Source organism: Pseudophryne corroboree, chromosome 9 (genome assembly GCF_028390025.1).
Source record: "Pseudophryne corroboree isolate aPseCor3 chromosome 9, aPseCor3.hap2, whole genome shotgun sequence".
Taxonomy (NCBI): Eukaryota; Metazoa; Chordata; class Amphibia; order Anura; family Myobatrachidae; genus Pseudophryne; species Pseudophryne corroboree.
This window is the reverse complement of record NC_086452.1, coordinates 315414126-315441206: the sequence shown is the minus strand read 5'-3', so window position 1 is coordinate 315441206 and position 27081 is coordinate 315414126. Positions and strand designations below refer to the sequence as shown.

The window sequence follows — 27081 nt, the reverse complement described above, 5'->3', positions numbered from 1 at the left end:
TGGAGCCTTCATCTGGAAGTCTTTCAACTCCTAGTGGACAAGTGGGGCCTACCAGATGTAGACCCGATGGCGTCTCGACACAATCACAAGGTTCTGGTCTTCGGAGCAAAGAGAAGGGATCCTCAAGCAGCGTCCGTGGACGCGCTGGCAATTCCATGGAACTATCGGCCGCCGTATGTGTAACCTCCGGTGTCACTCCTGCCCAAGGTAATAAGGAAGTTCAAGCAAGAAGGAGGATTACTACTTCTTATCGCTCCAGCGTGGCCCAGACGGCATTGGTTCTCAGACCTGCAGGGTCTCTCGATAGAGCATCATCTTCTACTTCCGCAACGCCCAGACTTCCTCGTTCAGGGCCCTTGTGTCTACCAGGATCTAGCTCGACGGCTTTGACGGCGTGGCTCTTGAAGCTTCAGTTCTGAGGGCCAAAGGATTTTCTGAGGCGGTCATTCAAACTATGTTGAAAGCCCATAAACCAGCTTCTGCTCGAATTTATTATAGGGTCGGGAATTCTTACTTCACCTGGTGTGCGGCTAAGAATTATAATGCGTACAAGTTCAGTACTGCCATACTTTTGGCTTTTCTGCAACAGGGCCTGGACTTAGGCCTCCGTCTGGCCTCCCTCAAGGTTCATATTTCAGCCTTGTCGGTATGGTTTCAGAGAAAAATTGCGACTCTTCCTGACGTTCATACTTTCACTCAGGGTGTTTTACGGATTCAATCTCCCTATGTTCCTCCTGTGGCTCCTTGGGATTTGTCGATTGTTCTGGACGCCCTACAAGAGTCTCCGTTTAAACTTCTTGAGTCTGTGGAACATTATATGGCTTACACTTAGGGGTATATTCAATTTGCCCGCAATGATTGCCGGTGTAATGTGACGCCGCCGGGGGCTATATAATTAGCCCCGATAAGCCGGCGCGTGCCGCGGCTTATTGGGATTTTGCTTCACCTGCCTCCAGCAGGCGAAGCAAAATGCCCTATAACAGCCCCGTTTTCATCCACAAACAGGGCTATTTCACCTGAAAACACACAGGTTTCACTGAACCTGTGTGTTTACGAGTTTAACTGCACTCTTTACCGGCCGAGCTAATTAAATAGCCCCACCGCAGCACATGAAGAAACATAAAGGTTTTTTACTCCCGATGTCTCTTCAGAGGCAAATTGAATATCTGACCTAAGGTCTTATTTTTTGCTGGCTATTGCCTCTGCTAGAAAGGTTTCAGCCTTCTCCTGTCGTTCACCCTTTCTGATTTTTCACCGTGACCGTGCGGTTCTTAGAACTCGCCCTGGTTATCTGCCTAAGGTGGGGTCGTCTTTCCACCTTAACCAAGTGATTGTGGTTCTGGCCTTTATCTCTCCTGGTTTGTCCTCCAAAGAACGGTCTTTGGATGTGGTATGGGCTCATCGTATATATGTGAAGAGAACTGCCTCTCTTAGGAGATCTGATTCTCTCTTTGTCCTTTTTGGTTTTCACAAACGTGGCTGGCCTGTGAATAAGCAGACCTTGGCCAGATAGATTAGAATGGTGATTGCACAAGCTTATGTACAGGCTGGACTTCCAGCTCCTGCTACTATCAAGGCCCATCCTACTTGGTCTGTTGCACCTCTTGGGCAGCCCGCCGTGGCTAGAACATGATCACTAGAACATGTGCAAAGCGGCTATGTGGTCCTCAGTAAACACGTTCATCAGGTTCTATGCCTTTGATACTTCTGACCTCCCAGGATGCTTCCTTTGACGCCGGGTTCTTGTGCCCGCTACAGTGGGTCCCCTCCCACGAGGAACCGCTTTAGGACATCCCCGATGTTATTCCCTGTGGAATACCAGTGTACCCCGCTGCTGAAAAGGAGATTTATGGTAAGATTTACCATTGTTAAATCTCTTTCTGCGAGGTACACTGGATTCCACAGGTCGCAAACCCTGACGCACTTAGCTTCTTTAGGTTTGTATGGCATTAGCCGCTGGTACCTTCTCCTGTTGTGAGAATTTGGTTATCTGTGGCTACTAACTATTGTCGTCTCTTTTACCTGCTACTGCATTGGACTGGGTAACAAAACTGAACTACAATGCATGAAGGCGGGGATATAAAGGAGGTGGCGCAGTGCATCCTGGGAACAGTCAAAGCTTTAGCCTGTTGGTGCCTCGGATCAAGATCCAACTCTACACTCTGATGTTATTCCCTGTGGAATCCAGTGTACCTCGCAGAAAGAGATTTAACAATGGTAAGTCTTACCATAAATCTCCTTATAATTATTAATAAACAAACTGCCATCTGTTACAGCCAAATATTTCAAACCTTGACTCAACTATGTTTTGGTGCATTGCTGAGTCGCTTAGCCTTGTTTCCACATTGAAGGTATGGCTTGTGGCCGCAATTCTTCCATGAAGACCACTTCTGGCCAGACATCTCCGAACAGTAGATGGGTATATCTGGATCCCACTGGTTTCTTCCAGTTCTGAGCTGATGGCACTGCTGGATATCTTCCAATTTTAAAGGGATTTAAGCATGATGTGTCTTTCATCTGATGCACTATGGGTCTAATTCAGACCTGATCACTGCTGTGCGTTTTCGCACAGCAGGCGATCAGATCTGAACTGCCCATGCGCTGGCGCTGCAGTGCGCCAGCGCATGCCAGAGATGCTATCGGCATCTCAGCCCAGCGATCACCTCTGCCTGATTGACAGGCACAGGAGTTCGCTGAGAGTGAGGGAGCGGGTCAGCGGCGTTAGGCAGCTGTTTTTTGGGGCGTGGTCTGGGCAATGCAGGTGTGCCCGGACCGTGCAGGGGGGCAGGCCGCGGCGGCTGTGTGAGATCACATCGAGCCGCTGTGACCCAGGAAGCGACGAGTAGCTCCCTGCCAGCGCGTTGGAGCTGCGCTGGTAGGGAGCTACTCAGGTACAAAAACATTGCTGCCGTGCGATGCTTTTTTACCTGTGCAGGGGAAGGGGGGGGGGGAGGCGTTGGGGCAGAGCCAGACATGCGGGGCGGACTAGCCCCGCATATCTGTGAAACCAATCGTAGATGTGCTAAATTTAGCACATCTACGATCAGGTCTGAATTAGGCCCAAAGGGGGTAATTCTGAGTTGATCGCAGCAGGAACTTTGTTAGCAGTTGGGCAAAACCATGTGCACTGCAGGGGAGGCAGATATAACATGTGCAGAGAGAGTTAGATTTGGGTGGGGTGTGTTCAATCTGCAATCTAAATTGCAGTGTAAAAATAAAGCAGCCAGTATTTACCCTGCACAGAAACAAAATAACCCACCCAAATCTAACTCTCTCTGCACATGTTATATCTGCCTCCCCTGCAGTGCACATGGTTTTTCCCAACTGCTAACAAAGTTCCTGCTGCAATCAACTCAGAATTAACCCCAAAGTTCCCTTGGCCAACCACTGCATCTACTGCCCTCAATGCTGCCTGTTTCTTTGTGCTTAATGTTGAGAAGTACAGGCAGGTACTTATTCAATATAAACTAAATAGAAGAGGATCTCAAAGTAACTAGTGATGTGCACCGGACATTTTTCGGGTTTTGTGTTCTGGTTTTGGATTCGGTTCCGCGGCCGTGTTTTGGATTCGGACACGTTTTTGCAAAACCTCCCAGAAATGTTTTTGTCGGATTCGGGTGTGTTTTTGATTTGGGTGTTTTTTACAAAAAACCCTCAAAAACAGCTTAAATAATAGAATTTGGGGGTCATTTTGATCCCATAGTATTATTAACCTCAATAACCATAATTTCCACTCATTTCCAGTCTATTCTGAACACTTCACACCTCACAATATTATTTTTAGTCCTAAAATTTGCACCGAGGTCATTGGATGACTAAGCTAAGCGACCCAAGTGGCCGACACAAACACCTGGCCCATCTAGGAGTGGCACTGCAGTGTCAGACAGGATGGTCGATTTAAAAAATAGTTCCCAAACAGCACATGATGCAAAGAAAAAAAAAGGTGCACTGTGGTCGCTGGATGGCTAAGCTAAGCGACACAAGTGGCCGACACAAACACCTGGCCCATCTAGGAGTGGCACTGCAGTGTCATGCACGATGGCACTTCAAAAAAATTGTCCCCAAACAGCACATGATGCAAACAAAAATGAAAAAAAAAAGAGGTGCAAGATGGAATTGTCCTTGGGCCCTCCCACCCACCCTTATGTTGTATAAACAGGACATGCTCACTTTAACAAACCCATCATTTCAGCGACAGGGTCTGCCACACAACTGTGACTGAAATGACTGGTTGGTTTGGGCCCCCACCAAAAAAGAAGCAATCAATCTCTCCTTGCACAAACTGGCTCTACAGAGGCAAGATGTCCACCTCCTCCTCATCGTTCGATTCCTCACCCCTTTCACTGTGTACATCCCCCTCCTCACAGATTATTAATTCGTCCCCACTGGAATCCACCATCTTAGGTCCCTGTGTACTTTCTGGAGGCAATTGGTGAATGTCTCCACGGAGGAATTGATTATAATTCATTTTGATGAACATCATCTTCTCCACATTTTCTGGAAGTAACCTTGTACGCCGATTGCTGACAAGGTGAGCGGCTGCACTAAACACTCTTTCGGAGTACACACTGGAGGGGGGGCAACTTAGGTAAAATAAAGCCAGTTTCTACAAGGGCCTCCAAATTGCCTCTTTTTCCTGCCAGTATACGTACGGACTGTCTGACGTGCCTACTTGGATGCGGTCACTCATATAATCCTCCACCATTCTTTCAATGGTGAGAGAATCATATGCAGTGACAGTAGACGACATGTCAGTAATCGTTGGCAGGTCCTTCAGTCCGGACCAGATGTCAGCACTCGCTCCAGACTGCCCTGCATCACCGCCAGCGAGTGGGCTCGGAATTCTTAGCCTTTTCCTCGCACCTCCAGTTGCGGGAGAATGTGAAGGAGCAGCTATTGACGGGTCACGTTCTGCTTGACTTGACAATTTTCTCACCAGCAGGTCTTTGAACCTCTGCAGACTTGTGTCTGCCGGAAAGAGAGATACAACGTAGGTTTTAAATCTAGGATCGAGCACGGTGGCCAAAATGTAGTGCTCTGATTTCAACAGATTGACCACCCGTGAATCCTGGTTAAGCGAATTAAGGGCTCCATCCACAAGTCCCACATGCCTAGCGGAATCGCTCTGTTTTAGCTCCTCCTTCAATGTCTCCAGCTTCTTCTGCAAAAGCCTGATGAGGGGAATGACCTGACTCAGGCTGGCAGTGTCTGAACTGACTTCACGTGTGGCAAGTTCAAAGGGTTGCAGAACCTTGCACAACGTTGAAATCATTCTCCACTGCGCTTGAGTCAGGTGCATTCCCCTCCTTTGCCTATATCGTAGGCAGATGTATAGGCTTGAATGGCCTTTTGCTGCTCCTCCATCCTCTGAAGCATATGGAGGGTTGAATTCCACCTCGTTATCACCTCTTGCTTCAGATGATGACAGGTCAGGTTCAGGACTGTTTGCCGGTGCTCCAGTCTTCGGCACGCGGTGGCTGAATGCCGAAAGTGGCCCGCAATTCTTTGGGCCACCGACAGCATCTCTTGCACGCCCCTGTCGTTTTTTAAATAATTCTGCACCACCAAATTCAATGTATGTGCAAAACATGGGACGTGCTGGAATTTGCCCAGATGTAATGCACGCACAATATTGCTGGCGTTGTCCGATGTCACAAATCCCCAGGAGAGTCCATTTGGGGTAAGCCATTCTGCGATGATGTTCCTCAGTTTCCGTAAGAGGTTGTCAGCTGTGTGCCTCTTCTGGAAAGCGGTGATACAAAGCGTAGCCTGCCTAGGAACGAGTTGGCGTTTGCGAGATGATGCTGCTACTGGTGCCGCCGCTGCTGTTCTTGCTGCGGGAGGCAATACATCTACCCAGTGGGCTGTCACAGTCATATAGTCCTGAGTCTTCCCTGCTCCACTTGTCCACATGTCCGTGGTTAAGTGGACATTGGGTACAACTGCATCTTTTATGACACTGGTGACTCTTTTCTGAGGTCTGTGTACATTTTCGGTATCGCCTGCCTAGAGAAATGGAACCTAGATGGTATTTGGTACCGTGGACACAGTACCTCAATCAAGTCTGTAGTTGCCTGTCTATTAACGGTGGATAACGGAAACACGTTTCTCACCGCCCAGGCTGCCAAGGCCTGAGTTATCCGCTTTGCAGCAGGATGACTGCTGTGATATTTCATCTTCCTCGCAAAGGACTGTTGGACAGTCAATTGCTTACTGGAAGTAGTACAAGTGGTCTTCCGACTTCCCCTCTGGGATGACAATCGACTCCCAGCAGCAACAACATCAACGCCAGCAGCAGTAGGCGTTACACTCAAGGATGCATCTGAGGAATCCCAGGCAGGAGAGGACTCGTCAGACATGGCCGTCAGGACTATTGGCTTTCCTGTGTAAGGAGGAAATTGACACTGAGTGAGTTGGTGGTGTGGTTTGCTGGACCTTGGTTACAAGAGGAAGGAATTTAGTGGTCAGTGGACTGCTTCCGCTGTCATCCAAAGTTTTTGAACTTGTCACTGACATGATGAATGCGCTGCAGGTGACTTATAAGGGAGGATGTTCCGAGGTGGTTAACGTCCTTACCCCTACTTATTACAGCTTGACAAAGGCAACACACGGCTTGACACCTGTTGTCCGCGTTTGTGTTAAAATAATTCCACACCGAAGAGGTGATTTTTTTTGTAATTTGACCAGGCATGTCAATGGCCATATTCGTCCCACGGACAACAGGTGTCTCCCCGCGTGCCTAACTTAAACAAACCACCTCACCATCAGAATCCTCCTTGTCAATTTCCTCCTCAGCGCCAGCAACACCCATATCCTCATCCTGGTGTACTTCAACAGTGACATCTTCAATTTGACTATCAGGAACTGGACTGCGGGTACTCCTTCCAGCACTTACAGGGGGCATGCAAATGGTGGAAGGCGCCGCCTCTTCCCGTCCAGTGTTGGGAAGGTCAGGCATCGCAGCAGACACAATTGGACTCTCCTTGGGGATTTGTGATTTAGAAGAACGCACAGTTCTTTGCTGTGCTTTTGCCAGCTTAAGTCTTTTCATTTCTCTGACGTCCTAGTGGATGCTGGGAACTCCGTAAGGACCATGGGGAATAGACGGGCTCCGCAGGAGACTGGGCACTCTAAAAGAAAGATTAGGTACTATCTGGTGTGCACTGGCTCCTCCCACTATGACCCTCCTCCAGACCTCAGTTAGATTTCTGTGCCCGGCCGAGCTGGATGCACACTAGGGGCTCTCCTGAGCTCCTAGAAAGAAAGTTTATTTTAGGTTTTTTATTTTACAGTGAGACCTGCTGGCAACAGACTCACTGCATCGAGGGACTAAGGGGAGAAGAAGCGAACCTACTTGCTTGCAGCTAGCTTGGGCTTCTTAGGCTACTGGACACCATTAGCTCCAGAGGGATCGACCGCATGGAACTGGCCTTGGTGTTCGTTCCCGGAGCCGCGCCGCCGTCCCCCTTACAGAGCCAGAAGCAAGAAGAGGTCCGGAAAATCGGCGGCAGAAGACTTCGGTCTTCACCAAGGTAGCGCACAGCACTGCAGCTGCGCGCCATTGCTCCTCATGCACACTTCACACTCCGGTCACTGAGGGTGCAGGGCGCTGGGGGGGGGGGGGGGGGGCGCCCTGAGGGCAATATATGACACCTTGGCTGGCAAATCTACATCATATATAGTCCTAGAGGCTATATAGATGTAAAATTACCCCTGCAAGTATTCCAGAAAAAGCGGGAGAAAGTCAGTTGAAAAAGGGGCGGGGCTTTTCCCTCAGCACACTGGCACCATTTTCTCTTCACAGTGCAGCTGGAAGACAGCTCCCCAGGCTCTCCCCTGTAGTTTTCAGGCTCAAAGGGTTAAAAAGAGAGGGGGGGGGGGGGCACACAATTTAGGCGCAATATTGTATATACAAGCAGCTATTGGGAAAAATTCACTCAATATAGTGTTAATCCCAAAATTATATAGCGCTCTGGTGTGTGCTGGCATACTCTCTCTCTGTCTCCCCAAAGGGCTGTGTGGGGTCCTGTCCTCAGTCAGAGCATTCCCTGTGTGTGTGTGCGGTGTGTCGGTACGGCTGTGTCGACACGTTTGATGAGGAGGCTTATGTGATGGCAGAGCAGATGCCGATAAATGTGATGTCGCCCCCTGTGGGGCCGACACCAGAGTGGATGGATAGGTGGTAGGTATAAACCGACAGTGTCAACTCCTTACATAAAAGGCTGGATGACGTAACAGCTATGGGACAGCCGGCTTCTCAGCCCGCGCCTGCCCAGGCGTCTCAAAGGCCATCAGGGGCTCAAAAACGCCCGCTCCCTCAGATGGCAGACACAGATGTCGACACGGAGTCTGACTCCAGTGTCGACGAGGTTGAGACATATACACAATCCACTAGGAACATCCGTTACATGATCCCGGCAATAAAAAATGTGTTACACATTTCTGACATTAACCCAAGTACCACTAAAAAAGGGTTTTATGTTTGGGGAGAAAAAGCAGGCAGTGTTTTGTTCCCCCATCAAATGAGTGAATGAAGTGTGAAAAAGCGTGGGTTCCCCCGATAAGAAACTGGTAATTTCTAAAAAGTTACTGATGGCGTACCCTTTCCCGCCAGAGGATAAGTTACGCTGGGACTGGGAGATATCCCCTAGGGTGGATAAGGCGCTCACACGTTTGTCAAAAAAGGTGGCACTGCCGTCTTAGGATACGGCCACTTTGAAGGTACCTGCTGATAAAAAGCAGGAGGCTATCCTGAAGTCTGTATTTACACACTCAGGTACTAGACTGAGACCTGCAGATAGTGCTGCTGCAGCGTGGTCTGTGACCCTGTCAAACAGGGATACTATTTTGCGAACATAAGACATCGTCTTATATATGAGGGATGCACAGAGGGATATTTTGCCGGCTGGCATCCAGAATTAATGCAATGTCCATTCTGTCAGGAGGGTATTAGAGACCCGACACTGGACAGGTGATGCTGACTTTAAAAGGCACATAGAGCCTTATAAGGGTGAGGAATTGTTTGGGGATGGTCTCTGGGACCTCGTATCCACAGCAACAGCTGGGAAGAAATTTTTTTACCTCAGGTTTCCTCACAGCCTAAGAAAGCACTGTATTATCAGGTACAGTCCTTTCGGCTTCAGAAAAGCAAGCGGGTCAAAGGCGCTTCCTTTCTGCACAGAGACGAGGGAAGAGGGAAAAAGCTGCACCAGTCAGCCAGTTCCCAGAATCAAAATTCTTCCCCCGCTTCCTCTGAGTCCACCGCATGACGCGGGGGCTCCACAGGCGTAGCCAGGTACGGTGGGGGGCCGCCTCAAAAATTTCAGCGATCAGTGGGCTCGCTCACAGGTGGATCCCTGGATCCTTTAAGTAGTATCTCAGGGGTACAAGCTGGAATTCGAGGCGTCTCCCCCCCCGCCGTTTCCTCAAATCTGCCTTGCCGACAGCTCCCTCAGGCAGGGAGGCTGTGCTAGAGGCAATTCATAAGCTGTATTCCCAGCAGGTGATAGTCAAGGTGCCCCTACTTCAACAAGGACGGGGTTACTATTCCACACTGTTTGTGGTACCGAAACCGGACGGTTCGGTGAGACCCATTTTAAATTTGAAATCCTTGAACACATACATAAAAAAATTCAAGTTCAAGATGGAATCGCTCAGGGCGGTTATTGCAAGCCTGGAGGAGGGGGATTACATGGTATCCCTGGACATCAAGGATGCTTACCTACATGTCCCCATTTACCATCCTCACCAGGAGTACCTCAGATTTGTGGTACAGGATTGCCATTACCAATTCCAAACACTGCAGTTTGGACTGTCCACGGCACCGAGGGTCTTTACCAAGGTAATGGCAGAAATGATGATACTCCTTCGAAAAAAGGGAGTTTTAATTATCCCGTACTTGGACGATCTCCTTATAAAGGCGAGGTCCAAGGAGCAGTTGTTGGTCGGAGTAGCACTATTTTGGAAAGTGCTACAACAGCACGGATGGATTCTATACATTCCAAAGTCACAGCTGGTTCCTACCACACGCCTACTGTTCCTGGGGATGGTTCTGGACACAGAACAGAAAAAAGTGTTTCTCCCGCAGGAGAAAGCCAAGGAGCTGTCATCTCTAGTCAGAGACCTCCTGAAACCAAAACAGGTATCGGTGCATCACTGCACACGAGTCCTGGGAAAAATGGTAGCTTCTTACGAAGCAAAATTCCATTCGGCAGGTTCCATGCAAGAACCTTTCAGTGGGACCTCTTGGACAAGTGGTCGGGATCGCATCTTCAGATGCATCGGCTGATAACCCTGTCTCCAAGGACCAGGGTATCTCTACTGTGGTGGCTGCAGAGTGCTCATCTTCAAGAGGGCCGCAGATTCGGCATACAGGACTGGGTCCTGGTAACCACGGATGCCAGCCTTCGAGGCTGGGGGGCAGTCACACAGGGAAGAAATTTCCAAGGACTTTGGTCAAGTCAGGAGTCGTCCCTGCACATAAATATTCTGGAACTGAGGGCCATTTACAATGCCCTAAGTCTGGCAAGGCCTCTGCTTCAAAACCAGCCGGTACTGATCCAATCAGACAACATCACGGCAGTCGCCCATGTAAACCGACAGGGCGGCACAAGAAGCAGGATGGCGATGGCAGAAGCCACAAGGATTCTCCGATGGGCGGAAAATCACGTCTTAGCACTGTCAGCAGTGTTCATTCCGGGAGTGGACAACTGGGAAGCAGACTTCCTCAGCAGACACGACCTACACTCGGGAGAGTGGGGACTTCATCCAGAAGTGTTCCAACTGTTGGTAAACCGTTGGGAAAGGCCACAGCTGGACATGATGGCGTCCCGCCTAAACAAAAAACTAGATATTGCCTAGAGGGTCAAGGGACCCTCAGGCAATAGCTGTGGATGCTCTAGTGACACCGTGGGTGTACCAGTCGGTTTATGTATTCCCTCCTCTGCCTCTCATACCAAAGGTACTGAGAATAATAAGAAAACGAGGAGTAAGAACGATACTCGTGGTTCCGGATGGGCCAAGAAGAGCTTGGTACCCAGAACTTCAAGAAATGATATCAGAGGACCCATGGCCTCTACCGCTCAGACAGGATCTGCTACAGCAGGGGCCCTGTCTGTTCCAAGACTTACCGTTGCTGCGTTTGACGGCATGGCGGTTGAATTCCGGATCCTAAAGGAAAAGGGCATTCCGGAAGAAGTCATTCCTACGCTGATAAAAGCCAGGAAAGAAGTAACCGCAAACCATTATCACCGTATTTGGCGAAAATATGTTGCGGGGTGTGAGGCCAGGAAGGCCCCAACAGAGGAATTTCAGCTGGGTCGTTTTCTGCACTTCCTACAGTCAGGGGTGACTATGGGACTAAAATTGGGTTCCATTAAGGTCCAGATTTCGGCTCTGTCGATTTTCTTCCAGAAAGAACTGGCTTCACTGCCTGGAGTTCAGACATTTGTAAAGGGAGTGCTACATATTCAGCCTCCTGTGGCACCTTGGGATCTCAACGTGGTGTTGAGTTTCTTAAAATCACATTGGTTTGAGCCACTTAAAACTGTGGATTTGAAAAATCTCACGTGGAAAGTGGTCATGTTATTGGCCTTGGCTTCGGCCAGGCGTGTGTCAGAATTGGCGGCTTTGTCATGTAAAAGCCCTTATCTGATTTTCCATATGGATAGGGCAGAATTGAGGACTCGTCCCCAGTTTCTCCCTAAGGTGGTATCAGCTTTTCACTTGAACCAACCTATTGTAGTGCCTGCGGCTACTAGGGACTTGGAAGATTCCAAGTTACTGGACGTAGTCAGGGCCTTAAAAATGTATATTTCCAGGACGGCTGGAGTCAGGAAAACTGACTCGCTTTTTATCCTGTAGGCACCCAACAAAATAGGTGCTCCTGCTTCTAAGCAGACTATTGCTCGCTGAATTTGTAGCACAATTCAGCTGGAGCATTCTGCGGCTGGATTGCCGCATCCTAAATCAGTAAAAGCCCATTCCAGGAAAGTGGGCTCATCTTGGGCGGCTGCCCGAGGGGTCTCGGCTTTACAATTTTGCCGAGCTGCAACTTGGTCAGGGGCAAACACGTTTGCTAAATTCTACAAAATTGATACCCTGGCTGAGGAGGACCTTGAGTTCTCTCATTCGGTGCTGCAGAGTCATCCGCACTCTCCCGCCCGTTTGGGAGCTTTGGTATAATCCCCATGGTCCTTACGGAGTTCCCAGCATTCACTAGGACGTCAGAGAAAATAAGATTTTACTCAACGGTAAATCTATTTCTCGTAGTCCGTAGTGGATGCTGGGCGCCCATCCCAAGTGCGGATTGTCTGCAATACTTGTATGTAGTTATTGCCTAACTAAGGGTTATTGTTGAGCCATCTGTTGAGAGGCTCAGTTATATTTCATACTGTTAACTGGGTGTAGTATCACGAGTTATACGGTGTGATTGGTGTGGCTGGTATGAGTCTTACCCGGGATTCAAAATCCTTCCTTATTGTGTCAGCTCTTCCGGGCACAGTATCCTAACTGAGGTCTGGAGGAGGGTCATAGTGGGAGGAGCCAGTGCACACCAGATAGTACCTAATCTTTCTTTTAGAGTGCCCAGTCTCCTGCGGAGCCCGTCTATTCCCCATGGTCCTTACGGAGTTCCTAGCATCCACTACGGACTACGAGAAATAGATTTACCGGTGAGTAAAATCTTATTTTTTCTAGCGAGAGGATGAGTGCTTCCATCCTCATGTGAAGCTGAACCACTAGCCATGAACATAGGCCAGGGCCTCAGCCGTTCCTTGCCACTCCGTGCCGTAAATGGCATATTGGCAAGTTTACGCTTCTCCTCAGACGCTTTTAATTTAGATTTTTGGGTCATTTTACTGAACTTTTGTTTTTTGGATTTTACATGCTCTCTACTATGACATTGGGCATCGGCCTTGGCAGACGACGTTGATGGCATTTCATCGTCTCGGCCATGACTAGTGGCAGCAGCTTCAGCATGAGGTGGAAGTGGATCTTGATCTTTCCCTATTTTACCCTCCACATTTTTGTTCTCCATTTTTTAATGTGTGGAATTATATGGCAGTATCAATAGCAATGGCCTACTACTATATATACTGCGCACAACTGAAATGCACCACAGGTATGGATGGATAGTATACTTGACGACACAGAGGTAGGTAGAGCAGTGGCCTACTGTACCGTACTGCTATATATTATATACTGGTGGTCAGCAAACTGTGCAAAACTGAAATGCACCACAGGTATGGATGGATAGTATACTTGACGACACAGAGGTAGGTAGAGCAGTGGCCTACTGTACCGTACTGCTATATATTATATACTGGTGGTCAGCAAACTGTGCAAAACTGAAATGCACCACAGGTATGGATGGATAGTATACTTGACGACACAGAGGTAGGTAGAGCAGTGGCCTACTGTACCGTACTGCTATATATAATATACTGGTGGTCAGCAAACTGTGCAAAACTGAAATGCACCACAGGTATGGATGGATAGTATACATGACGACACAGAGGTAGGTAGAGCAGTGGCCTACTGTACCGTACTGCTATATATTATATACTGGTGGTCAGCAAACTGTGCAAAACTGAAATGCACCACAGGTATGGATGGATAGTATACTTGACGACACAGAGGTAGGTAGAGCAGTGGCCTACTGTACCGTACTGCTATATATTATATACTGGTGGTCAGCAAACTGTGCAAAACTGAAATGCACCACAGGTATGGATGGATAGTATACTTGACGACACAGAGGTAGGTAGAGTAGTGGCATTCTGTACCGTACTCCTATATATTATATACTGGTGGTCAGCAAAATTATGCACTGTGCTCCTACTATATACTACAATGCAGCACAGATATGGAGCGTTTTTCAGGCAGAGAACGTATAATACTGGTGGTCACTGGTCAGCAAAACTCTGCACTGTACTCCTCCTATATAATACTGCTGGTCCCCAGTCCCCACAATAGAGCAGTGTGAGCACAGATATATGCAGCACACTGAGCACAGATATGGAGCGTTTTTCAGGCAGAGAACGTATAATACTGGTGGTCACTGGTCAGCAAAACTCTGCACTGTACTCCTCCTATATAATACTGCTGGTCCCCAGTCTCCACAATAAAGCAGTGTGAGCACAGATATATGCAGCACACTGAACACAGATATGGAGCGTTTTTTAGGCAGAGAACGTATAATACTGGTGGTCACTGGTCAGCAAAACTCTGCACTGTACTCCTGCTATATAATACTGCTGGTCCCCAGTCCCCACAATAAAGCAGTGTGAGCACAGATATATGCAGCACACTGAGCACAGATATGGAGCGTTTTTCAGGCAGAGAACGTATAATACTGGTGGTCACTGGTCAGCAAAACTCTGCACTGTACTCCTCCTATATAATACTGCTGGTCCCCAGTCCCCACAATAAAGCAGTGTGAGCACAGATATATGCAGCACACTGAGCACAGATATGGAGCGTTTTTCAGGCAGAGAACGTATAATACTGGTGGTCACTGGTCAGCAAAACTCTGCACTGTACTCCTCCTATATAATACTGCTGGTCCCCAGTCCCCACAATAAAGCAGTGTGAGCACAGATATATGCAGCACACTGAGCACAGATATGGAGCGTTTTTTAGGCAGAGAATGTATAATACTGGTGGTCACTGGTCAGCAAAACTCTGCACTGTACTCCTCTTATAATACTGCTGGTCCCCAGAATAAAGATATTTGCAGCCCCCTGAAACAAAGTGAGAGGACGCCAGCCACGTCCTCTCACTATCATTTCCAATGCACGAGTGAAAAATGGCGGCGACGCGCGGCTCCTTATATAGAATCCGAATCTCGCGAGAATCCGACAGCGGGATGATGACGTTCGGGCGCGCTCGGGTTAACCGAGCCATACGGGAGAATCCGAGTCTGCCTCGGACCCGTGTAAAATGGGTGAAGTTCGGGGGGGTTCGGATTCCGAAGAACCGAACCCGCTCATCACTAAAAGTAACCGGCTGCTGGTTTAAAATGTAACAAAATGTATTAGTTTAGTAATACTATTATACACACTTCAATAAAATTACATTAAAATCAATTTTAAAAGTAGCAGGTGAGAACAGCAGGTATAGCAATTATATTTGTATTAGTAATCTCTTATAACCGGCAAATGAAAAACAATATCCTCCACAGAATTTAGTGGAATGAAAAGTTTGCTGAGAATGAAGAATGAGAACAGCTTCAACTGATACAAAATGACAAAGGAGTTAATTTGTGTTAATTGGACTCCAAACCAGTATGAAATAGTTCACTTGTAAATGAGCTGTAATATCTAAGCACACACAAAGCTTGTCACAGACTCAGCAAGCAGGAGGTTAATTTCAATAGATGGTGAAAGCTCGTTCATCGCTGGTGCCCCGTCGCTTGTGCATGCAGGCCAATATGGACGATTTCGTCCATATTTGCCTGCACTGCTATGGAGCCCCCCACCCCCACCCCGTCAGCTCAGCGGTGCATCGCGCAGTGTGTAGGGCCCTTAAGTTCCAAATAATGATATCCTGTAAAAAGGCAGATTGTAGCATAATGATGTTCCAGATGCTGAGATATTAATATTTATACATCATCCTTATGATGGAAGCTTGAATTGTGGCAACCAATGGCCATCTGGGTTATTGCAGAATAAGTGTATTACCAGCTGTGAGTGAGTGGACAGACTTATGTGTGTGTGTGTGTGCGTGTGACTTCCATATGAAATCCGATGTGTGTGTGTGTGTGTGTGTGTGTGTGTGTGTGTGTGTGTGTGATCTCCATGTGAAATCCTACGTGTATGTGTGTGATTTCCATGTGAACTTCTATGTGTGTGTCTTGCATGTGAGCTTCTGTAGTGTGTGTGTGTGTGTGTGTGTGTGTGTGTGTGTGTGTGTGTGTGTGTTTTGCATGTGAGCTTCTGCAGGGGGTAGTGTTTAATATATAGTGCAAGGGTGAGGGAGTGTGTGAGTGTGATAGCGTGCAGGCTGCGGAGGGTGGGGGGCTGTGAGTGTGATAGAGCACAGGCCATGAAGTGAGAGGGCGTGAGTGCAATAGAGCCCAGGACGTGGGAAAGAGAGTGTGTATGATAACGCGCAGGCCGCGTGGGAGAGAATATGTGAGTGTGATAGAGTGCAGGCCGCAGGGTGAGAGAGTGTGATAGAGTGCTGACAGCAGGGGCAGGGAGTGTGTGAGAACGGTACAGTACAGGCTGCGGGGGAAAGGGAGGCAGGCAACTGACCATTTTGAGGGAGTGTACAGAAAAACGCAGATGGGCTCAAGCGTTTTCAGGGAGCGTGTCTGAAGTCAGCTCCGGCCCCGTTCAGCAGGATTCAATCGCACTGCAAGAGCAAGTCCTGGGCTGCACAGAGACTGCACAAAATCAGTTTGTGCAGCTCTGTTACACATGCGATCGCACACTTGCACAGCAAAAATCCACTCCCCTTTAGGCGGCGACTATCCAATCGCAGGGCAACAAAAAACGCAGCCCAGCGATCAGGTCTGAATTAGGCCCCTGGGCTAATCCACAACTGCATATTACTGAAACCACAATGCATTGAGGCAACTTGAAATGTTAATTGTACTAATAGAGATTTTGTTTATATTTTAATTTAAGGAACATTAATCTAAACAATACTTGTTCTAATTTCCTGTGCTACTTATGTAGCACTCTGTGGGAAGTGATGGCAGCAGGAGAGACCAATTCTCAGAAAGGTAATTATAGACTGAGTTACTTTATAGACAATAAACTCATAGGAGAGAATGACCATACACAATGTTATTTTACCAGTCTCTCTACTTTAACAGATTTTGGCTACTGGGCATTCACATTGGGGTTTTTTTTGGCTCTAATATTCATTACTTATGACATACAATAAGAGAGGAATAGCTAATTATACACATTGTGGTTCCCATTCAAGAAGCGCAAAATGTCAGAGACACAGGGCCAGTTTCTGAGTCAGGTGCGGCTGTGTCTGTGTTTGTTGCAGTTGCCTCTGCGACTTTATGTAAATTCTGCTACAAAGCCTTCCCCTGGTTGAGTTGAGGCCGCGTTACCGGTAGTCGGGATCCCGGTGGTCAGCATCCCGATGCTGGGATCCTGGCCACAGAATGCTGGCGGGGAGGGGGGAGCGCAACGCAGCCCCTTGCGAGCTCACTGCGTGAGTTACAGGTTCTATTCCCACTCTATGGGTGTCATGGACACCCATGAGTGGGAATAATCCCTTCTAGTCAGCATGCCGACTGTATTGTGAGTGTTTGGGATGCAGGGGAAGTTTATGTGACCGTCAGTCTCCTAATCGTCGGTCACATAACTATATCTCCCCTGGTTTACATCCATGTGGCTGAATGTGGAAGGACTGAGATGTCCTCTTTCATCTGTAGGGATTAAAATATCACTTTGTGCATCTTTAGGGGTCTATTCATGAAGCAGTGAAAAGAGTGGAGAAGAGAGCCTGTGGAGAAGTTGCCCACGGCAACCAATCAGCTGCTCCGTACAATTGTATAGCATGCAAATTATAAATGTTACGTCAATGCTGATTGGTTGCCATGGGCAACTTCTCCACTGGCTCACTTCTCCACACTTTTCACTGCTTCATGAATAGACCCCTTAACTGTTACACAGGGTTGTAACTAGGTGTGTGGCATCTGGCAGCACCACCCGCACGGCTGCCCGCCGCTCAGGGGTTAAAGTGGGTTCATACAGTTGTAAATGGAGCCCGCCTATCCATGCCCAGCGTTGCAGCATCAGTCAGCACCTCCTACCTGTGCTGTCTACTCCTCCCCAGCCTGCCGTGCTTCTATTCATTGCACGCCTCCTCGGGATTTTACACTGTACCGCCTCCTTTCTATGCGACACTAGTCCCTTGCTCTGACTCGCTGCCTTATGTCCTAAATAGCGCAGCGGTGCACTGCAGCCTGTATGGCCAGTGGCCACAGCCGTACAACCGTCCAGCCGCTTACTATATTCACTGCTGGCTCCTCCTCGCATCACAAATGCAGCGGAAGCCGGCTGCATGACCCACTCCTCCCCCACACAGGCCACGCAAGCTGTGACTGTGAGGACACCAAGCTGCAGGTCGGTCACACAGTGAAATTGGGGGTTATTTTAGACTGCAAGTTTTTTTTAATGTGGTGCTCCCCCTCTCAGTCCCTCTCTCTCCCCCACCCGTCTCTCCCCCCACCTCACTCTCTACCTCCAACATTTCACCCACAATGGGAAAAGATTAATCTCAAACCTGCACTCCAACTCAATGGTGCTGCAGCAGCTGCTGAAGTGGTCACCTCCACTCCCAAAAGTCCACAATACCAGTTCACAGTTTGCAGATGCGCGCTCCTTCTGGAATGATACAGGGTATATTACTACTGCAAATCTTCAAAAATAAACTGGAAGAAATCTCACCGTCCCAGACCAAATTGAGCTCAGTCCTCTTCACTGAGATCATATCTCCCCATATCCTTGTTCCTCAAACAAAACAGAAGTAGGGGGTGTATAGTAAAATACAGTTTATTATGATAATAGTTCATATAAAATCAGCTTCGATAAAAAGAGCTCCAAATACAAATCCACCAATATTCTAGGTCAAGTGTGCGTACCAAAATACGTGGGGTGTCATAAGATGCCCACCCAAATGCGTTTGTGTAACGTTACTCAGGTACCTCCCAGGATATTTGCACCCTTTCACTGCTGGCCGGGCACCTTCTTCACCAAAACGTTGTTGGTCTGCTACAGTCTGTCCCAGATACCACTGATGGGTTTCTGCTCCTGAGAGCCTTTTTCAAGGTGTATGGTGGACTGAATGATCCCCGGGTATTTAAACCCTAAGGTGTGATATCATTGGTCTAGACTGTTCAGACCCTAATTAAATGTTTTATCTTCTCACTACCTCTAAAAACGTCCCTCCATCTTATTTATATAAGCACTCTATTGCACCCTTATATGTATATTAGTTTAGTTATTTAGAAGGGTAAATAAATGAAAAACCGCTTGTGCGTTCCAGCTCTCCTGGAAAGCATGCACCCCGCTTCCGCTCACCGTGCTTTGTATGCGGTGGTGGAAGTACGTCATAGTTCCGCATTTCAAAGCTCCCGTCTAGTGGATCACATGGGTCCCATGTGTTCCATTACTAGCTGCCAGAAGTATCATGATTACTGCGGGTCTGATCTTTTCTGTGTGGATCACATAGCACCTTCTGTGTTCCACCAACAGAATGTCCTTTCTGACACCACATTGGGAAACCCTACATTAAAACAGGGACAAATGTAGTTTGTGTCTCCTTAAATTAAAAACCACTCATTATATCAAATATCATATACAATTAGCACATCTCAGTGAAAAGTGTTTGGTACGTTAAATCATAAAAATATATTTTAAAAAATAAAAAACGGCACAATGGCAAGTTTTACCAACAAAAAGTTAGAACACGATTCTGCCAGGCATATGCCAATTTGTTTATGAGCATGTTTCCCGATCACTACGTGTGGAAAGAAACAAACCCTTTTTTAACTCATATAAAATTATGGTACCGTTTTATCGACGATATTATTTTTATATGGGAAGGAACGGATTTAGACTTATAATTGTTTTATTATTTTTAAATACCAATGATTTTAATATATCATTGTTATTTAATTCTAGTAAAACAGAAATTATTTTTTTGGACTTGATGGTGTAAATAGAAGATGGCCTGTTAAAAACAAAATCTTTTTTTTAAACCTACGGACAGCAATTCATATATCCCTGTGAACAGTAATCATCATCCAAACTGGATAAATAATGTACCTAAGGGACAAATTAGAAAAATGTGGCCGAATTGTACAGATGTGGAGGTATTTAAAAAACAATCAGAGGACCTGAAAAACAAATTTCTTTCAAAAGGCCATGATGGACATCAAATAAACCACTATATTGAGGAAATTCAGCTATTAAACAGAGTTGATCTTTTTAAACCAAAAGCAAGAGAAGAAAATAAAGATATGGCCTTACCATTCATTACGACATATAATGGTCAACATAAAGAGGTGGAGAAAATTATAAGGAAACATTGGCATCTATTAAGAAGGGATCCTGTTTTAGAAACCTTTATATCACAGAATCCTATATTCATTTATAGAAAAGCCCCTAATTTAAGGCAAAAATTTGTAAAAAGTGCTATTGCCCCCCAAAAATCAGGACGAATAAAAACAAAAGGATCCCATAGGTGCGGTCTTTGCCAGATGTGCAGAATACGCACTAATCAACCAAGTAAAACTGTAGACTTTAAATCTATGACAACAGGGACAGTTTATAGTATTAATGATTTTATCACCTGTAATACCAAAAACTGTTTATTTAATGGAATGTAGCTGTGGTCTACAGTACATTGGACGTACATCCAGACCCTTGAAAGAATGGTGGTCAGAACACATTTGTAATATTAAAAAGGGATACGAGAATCATTCAATCTCCAACCATTTTAAAGAGGTACTGTACATAAAAATAATCCCCTTGATTTAAATAAAGTAATTGGTATAAAAAAAAATTCAAAGCCACTGGTGTGAACACAATATAGAGGAAAATTTGGCCCAAACAGAAATGAAATTAATCTTTGATATGGGAACTCTAGTGCCTAAAGGATTTTGAACTATAATGGTTTCTTTAGATTAGGTTTGTTTTATGGTCCATACATGTATTATGTCCTTTATAATGAAAGCAATAAGCACTTTATAGGTGAATGTTGATAGTATGTCTGTTTAATTTCCAATGTATTCACACCTAGAAGAGATCTTTATGTATTGAGAATGCAGCAAGCACTTTATATATTATGGTGCGTTAGCCATGTATGATATTCACTAATCTGTGTGTTATTTTATATCCGTTTTTAACTATATTTTATGTCCGTTTTTAATTTTTTGATATATTATTATGGTTTAACGTACCAAACACTTTTCACTGATATAATGAGTGGATTTTAATTTAAGGAGACCCAAACTACATTTGTCCCCGTTTTAATGTAGGGTTTCCCAATGTGGTGTCAGGAAGTACATTCCATTGGTGGAACGCAGAAGGTGCTATGCGTTCCACATGAAAAAGATCAGACCCGCTGTAATCACGATACTTCCGGCAGCTAGTAATGGAATGTATGAGACCCATGCGTTCCAGTAGATGGGAGCTTTGACATGCGGAACTATGACATACTTCCGCCACAGCATAAAAAGCACAGCGGGTGGAAGCGGAAGGGGGGTGCGTTCCAGGAGAGCTGGAACGCATGAGCGGTTTTTAATTTATTTACCCTTCTAAATAGCAAAACTAATTAATATACAGATGTATTCTCATACAGCGTTGCTCATAGCGCACTATTTAGGGTCCTGTGTCGCGAGTTGGAAATAGCGTTATGGCGTGCGTTATGTCCCGCGCCATGTAATACACAGTTTAACTGCTGGGTGGCGAATGCTCCACGTTGAGACTACAGTGCTGAATACAATGCTGTGGCAGTAAGCAGTGATCTGTGAAAGGCTGGCCAATCACGTTCTTCCCTTTATAAAAAAAATCCCTTTCCACAAATTACAGTGCCACGCTGCCGCCCGTTCAGTCAATTAATTGTTTCGTTACGTTGTGTACAAAATACCGGATAGCATTAATATGACTCCCAGATGGTCTACAGCCACACTGCCGCCCGATCACGCTAGATATGGATATTAGTATTAGCATAACAGCATTCATATTTCGGACTAGCTTCGGCAGAAATATTGAATGCAAAGTGCACTGGGTCCCTACTGTACCTCATGATGGTATCCGTATTCAATCCGTTTAATTTTTTTTATTAAAGCACTCAGATACAACACATCACATATATACACGGAGGGCCTTCCTGTATCGTGGTCGGCTGTGGCCTAACGAGAACAGCGTCCGCCTGCAATGCTTGCACTCGTGGGTTCGATACCCATTAGTGCTTGATCACTGCTATGGACAATGTTAAAGTTGTGGCCGATGCGTTGACCATAACTATTTTTTTTGTGTATTTAGATATTCTATTTTAATACAATAAAGTTTTTTGGTGTATTGCAAAAGTCCGCTTCTACTAAATACAAGGCCAAGCTGCTGACCTGTTCACGCTATTCATCTAGTCGTTACGTTGGGTACAAAATGATGGATAACATTAGCATAAGCAGCAATCCTATTTCGGACTAGCTTTGTGTCTCTGTTGTTTCAAATGGGCAGAAATATTGAATGCAAAGTGCAACTGGGTACCTACAGTATCTCATGAATGCACAGTATGACTACCAGATGTTCTCCAGGCACACTGCCGCTCGATCACGCTAGCTATAGATATTGTCGTTACTGTGTGTACAAATTGCAGGATTACATTAGCGTTAGCAGCTACCTTTTTTTTTTTAAAGCACCAAGGTACAACACATGACATATACACCCAGAGGGCCCACCTCTACCATGGTCGGCTGTGGCCTAACTAGAACAGCGGCCGCCTGCAATGCTTGAAGACCCGGGTACGATACAGAGTTCGGCACCCATTTATTATTATTATTTTTTTAATACAATAAAGTTGTTTGTGTTTTAAGTTTCTACTTCTCGTTATATAAAAAAAGTCCGCTTCTATTAATACAAGGCCACGCTGCAGCCCTGTTCACGCTTGTCATCTAGTCGTTACGTTGGGTGCAAAATGATGGATAACATTAGCATAAGCAGCAATCCTATTTCGGACTAGCTTTGTGTCTCTGTTGTTTCAAATGGGCAGAAATATTGAATGCAAAGTGCAACTGGGTACCTACAGTATCTCATGAATGCACAGTATGACTACCAGATGTTCTCCAGGCACACTGCCGCTCAATCACGCTAGCTATAGATATTGTCGTTACTGTGTGTACAAATTGCAGGATCACATTAGCGTAAGCAGCTACCTTTTTTTTTTTAAAGCACCAAGGTACAACACATGACATATACACCCAGAGGGCCCACCTCTACCATGGACTGGGTACCTACAGTATCTCATGAATGCACAACAGTGGTATATGCAATTGCCGGCGAATTGCCGCAAAAGTCGAAAAACGGTCCGTTTTCGACAAAAAAAACATGTCGAATTGGATTCGACAATGCAATACAGTACTTTTCGACAAAAAAAAGGACGTTTCAGATTCAACTTTTTGCAATTCGACATTTTCAAAATTCGACATGTCTGCAGTGGTAAAAATGCGGCAATTCAAGAAAAGTATATTCAATTGAAGAATGTCGATTCGACAACAGTGCTTTTCAACAGTAATTTCGTCAATTTCATTCCGCCTCACTTTGCTGGCGGAATCTAATCAAAAAAATGTAAAACACGTTTTTTTGTATGTTTTTTTTATTGCTAATAGCACATCTATTTATATTAGAAGGGATTAGGTACTTGGTTTGTCTATTTAGGAGCCACAAGTATTATTTATATATGTTTTAAAATATATATATTTTTTAATGGAATTGGTAAAAAATAGAAAAAAAAAATGCGTGGCGTCCCCCCTCCTAAGCATAACCAGCCTCGGGCTCTTTGAGCTGGTCCTGGTTGTAAAAATACGGGGGGGGGGGGGGGAATTGACAGGGGATCCCCCATATTTTTAGAACCAGCACCGGGCTCTGCATCCGGTCCTGGTGCAAAAAATACGGGGGACAAATAGCGTAGGGGTCCCCCGTATTTTTTGAACCAGCACCGGGCTCCACTAGCTGGGGAGATAATGCCACAGCCTGGGGACACTTTTCTACCGGTCCCTGCGGCCGTGGCATTAAAACTCCAACTAGTCACCCCTGGCCGGGGTACCCTGGAGGAGTGGGGACCCCTTCAATCCCCTCCTCCAGCCACCCAAGGGCCAGGGGTGAAGCCCGAGGCTGTCCCCCCCATCCAAGGGCTGCGGATGGGGGGCTGATAGCCTTGAGTAAAATGAAAGAATATTGTTTTTTGCAGAAGAACTACAAGTCCCGGCAAGCCTCCCCCGCAAGCTGGTACTTGGCGAACCACAAGTACCAGCATGAGGGGGCGAACGGGCCCGCTGGTACCTGTAGTTCTACTGCAAAAAAAAAACCCAAATAAAACAGGACACGCACACCGTGAAAGTACAACTTTATTACATACATGCCGACACACACATACTTACCTATGTTCACACGCCGACTGTGTCCACGTCTCCGTCTGTCGACGTCTCCAAGAATCCGGGGTACCTGAAAATAAAATTATATACTCACCTAAATCCAGTGTCCTGTTCTTTTATTTGTAATCCACGTACTTGTCAAAAAAAAAACGCATACCCGATCCACACGGACTGAAAGGGGTCCCATGTTTACACATGGGACCCCTTTCCCTGAATGCTGAGACCCCCCGTGACTGCTGTCACAGAGGGTCCCTTCAGCCAATCAGGGAGCGCCACGTCGTGGCACTCTCCTGATTGGCTGTGCGCGTCTGAGCTGGCAGACAGCGCATCGCACAGCCGCTGCATTAGTTTCAATGGTGGGAACTTTGCGGTCAGGATACCCCGGCCAGGGGTGACTAGTTAGGGTTTTAATGCTACGGCCGCAGGGACCGGTTTAAAAGTGTCCCCCGGCTGTGGCATTATCTCCCCAGCTAGTGGAGCCCGGTGCTGGTTCAAAAAATACGGGGGACCCCTACGCTTTTTGTCCCCCGTATTTTTTGCACCAGGACCGGACGCAGAGCCCGGTACTGGTTCTAAAAATACGGGGGATCCCCAGTCAACTTTTTCCCCGTATTTTTACAACCAGGACCGGCTCAAAGAGCCCGAGGCTGGTTATGCTTAGGAGGGGGGACCCCACGCAATTTTTTTCTGTATTTTTTAACCATTTTTGCGCCGTCGGAAAAGTCGAATCCAGGACGCACTTTATCCGTCAATTGGTCCTTTTTTCGACAGCGGGACTGTCGAATCCGTTTTTTATTGAATATGTCGAATTCCGGCGAATTGTGTCGAATTTAAAAACGGGCGAAAAAAAGCCGCAATTCGCCCGGAATGGCATATACCATATGCAATTGTGGTCGAATTGCAGCGAAAGTCGAAAAATGGGGCATTTTCGACAAAAAAAACATGTCATGCATTTACAGTATATACTAATGCTACGTCCAGTTACATGGCAGTTACTGTAGGATCTGATTGGCTGGTACTTTGGGGAACATCTACTAAGCAGTGATAAAAGTGGAGAAGAAAGCCAGTGGAGAAGGTGCCTATGGCAACCAATCAGCTGCTCTGTATACTTTTATAGTATGCAACTTATTAATGTTATGTTAATGCTGATTGGTTGCCATGGGCAACTTCTCCACTGGCTCACTTCTCCACTTTTATCGCTGCTTAGTACATGTTACCCTTTATCTTCTACCACTTTATCTCCATCCAAGGCTTAGTAAATAGACCCCTAAGCCCCCTGCTGCTACTGCACTGTATCATACTGTACCTCCCAACATGACCCTCTCCACTGGAGGGACAAAATGCTTTATTCCTGGAATAATTAAATTACCTGTGGGGAACTACAGTGTACTGTAGTTATTTAAATATGAAGGTGTTTCACCAAAGGTGATGGCTAGCATTAATTAACAGTGTGCCCTGTTGCTTTGCCCCAAGTAGATTTGCCCCAGTAGTTGTGCCCTCTGTTGCTTTGCCCCCATTAGTTGTGCCCCCTGTTGCTTTTCCCCCAGTAGATTTGCCCCCTGTTGCTGTGCCCCCTGTAGCTGTGCCCGGGTGTAGTATGGTATGCCGGCGGTCGGGCTCCCGGCGACCAGCATACTGGCACCGGGAGCCCGACCGCCGGCATACCGACAGTGTGGTGATCGCAAATGAGCCCCTTGCGGGCTCGCTGCGCTCGCCACGCTGCGGGCACGGTGGTGCGCTACGCGCACCACGCTATTTTATTCTCCCTCCATGGGGGGCGTGGACCCCCACGAGGGAAAATAAGTGTCGGTATGCCGGCGCCGGTATACTGTGCGCCGGGATCCCAAGAGCCGGCATACTGAAGAACACCCGCTGTTCCCCAGTAGTTGTCCCCCCTGTTGCTATTTCCCCTGCTATGCATGGCAACCCTCCCCCCAGTCAAACACACTGTATTTTTAAACAATAGATTATGTCTCCTTTCACTCCAAAAGAGTTAATCCAATTAGCCCAGAATACACATCCATATGCAGATACTGAATTTCTAAACAATAGATGACTTCTCCTTTCACTCCATCTGATCAGGCTGGCTCTGATGTTACACACTCGGCCAGAAAATGTTTGGGAAGGCCTGTATTTTTCCTCAGAAAACGGCCAGTTACTACTAGTGATGTGCACCGGAAATTTTTTGTGTTTTGTGTTTTGGTTTTGGATTCGGTTCCGCGGCTGTGTTTTGGATTCAGACGCGTTTTGCCAAAACCTCCCTGAAAATTTTTTGTCGGATTCGGGTGTGTTTTGGATTCGGGTGTTTTTTTTACAAAAAACCCTCAAAAACAGCTTAAATCATAGAATTTGGGGGTCATTTTGATCCCATAGTATTATTAACCTCAATAACCATAATTTACACTCATTTTCAGTCTATTCTGAACACCTCACAATATTATTTTTAGTCCTAAAATTTGCACTGAGGTCGCTGGATGGCTAAGCTAAGCAACACAAGTGGCCGACACAAACACCTGGCCCATCTAGGAGTGGCACTGCAGTGTCAGGCAGGATGGCACTTCAAAAAAATAGTCCCTAAACAGCACATGATGCAAAGAAAAAAAGAGGCGCACCAAGGTCGCTGTGTGACTAAGCTAAGCGACACAAGTGGCCGACACAAACACCTGGCCCATCTAGGAGTGGCACTGCAGTGTCAGGCAGGATGGCACTTCAAAAAAATAGTCCCCAAACAGCACATGATGCAAAGAAAAAAAGGCGCACCGAGGTCGCTCTGTGACTAAGCTAAGCGACACAAGTGGCCGACACAAACACCTGGCCCATCTAGGAGTGGCACTGCAGTGTCAGACATGATGGCACTTCAAAAAAATAGTCCCCAAACAGCACATGATGCAAAGAAAAAAAGAGGCGCACCATGGTCGCTGTGTGACTAAGCTAAGCGACACAAGTGGCCGACA

General features: G+C 46.6%; 1 protein-coding gene across 2 annotated transcripts in view; it reads left to right on the top strand.

Moving 5' to 3' along the window:
- Positions 1-27081, top strand: part of MEI1 (meiotic double-stranded break formation protein 1) — a 1382157-nt gene that overhangs the window by 818719 nt on the left and 536357 nt on the right. For both annotated transcript variants that reach the window (XM_063940445.1, XM_063940446.1), the window contains exon 17: positions 16632-16729. In XM_063940445.1, the coding sequence (XP_063796515.1) occupies positions 16632-16729 (98 nt within the window). The remainder of the gene's footprint in view (positions 1-16631; positions 16730-27081) is intronic.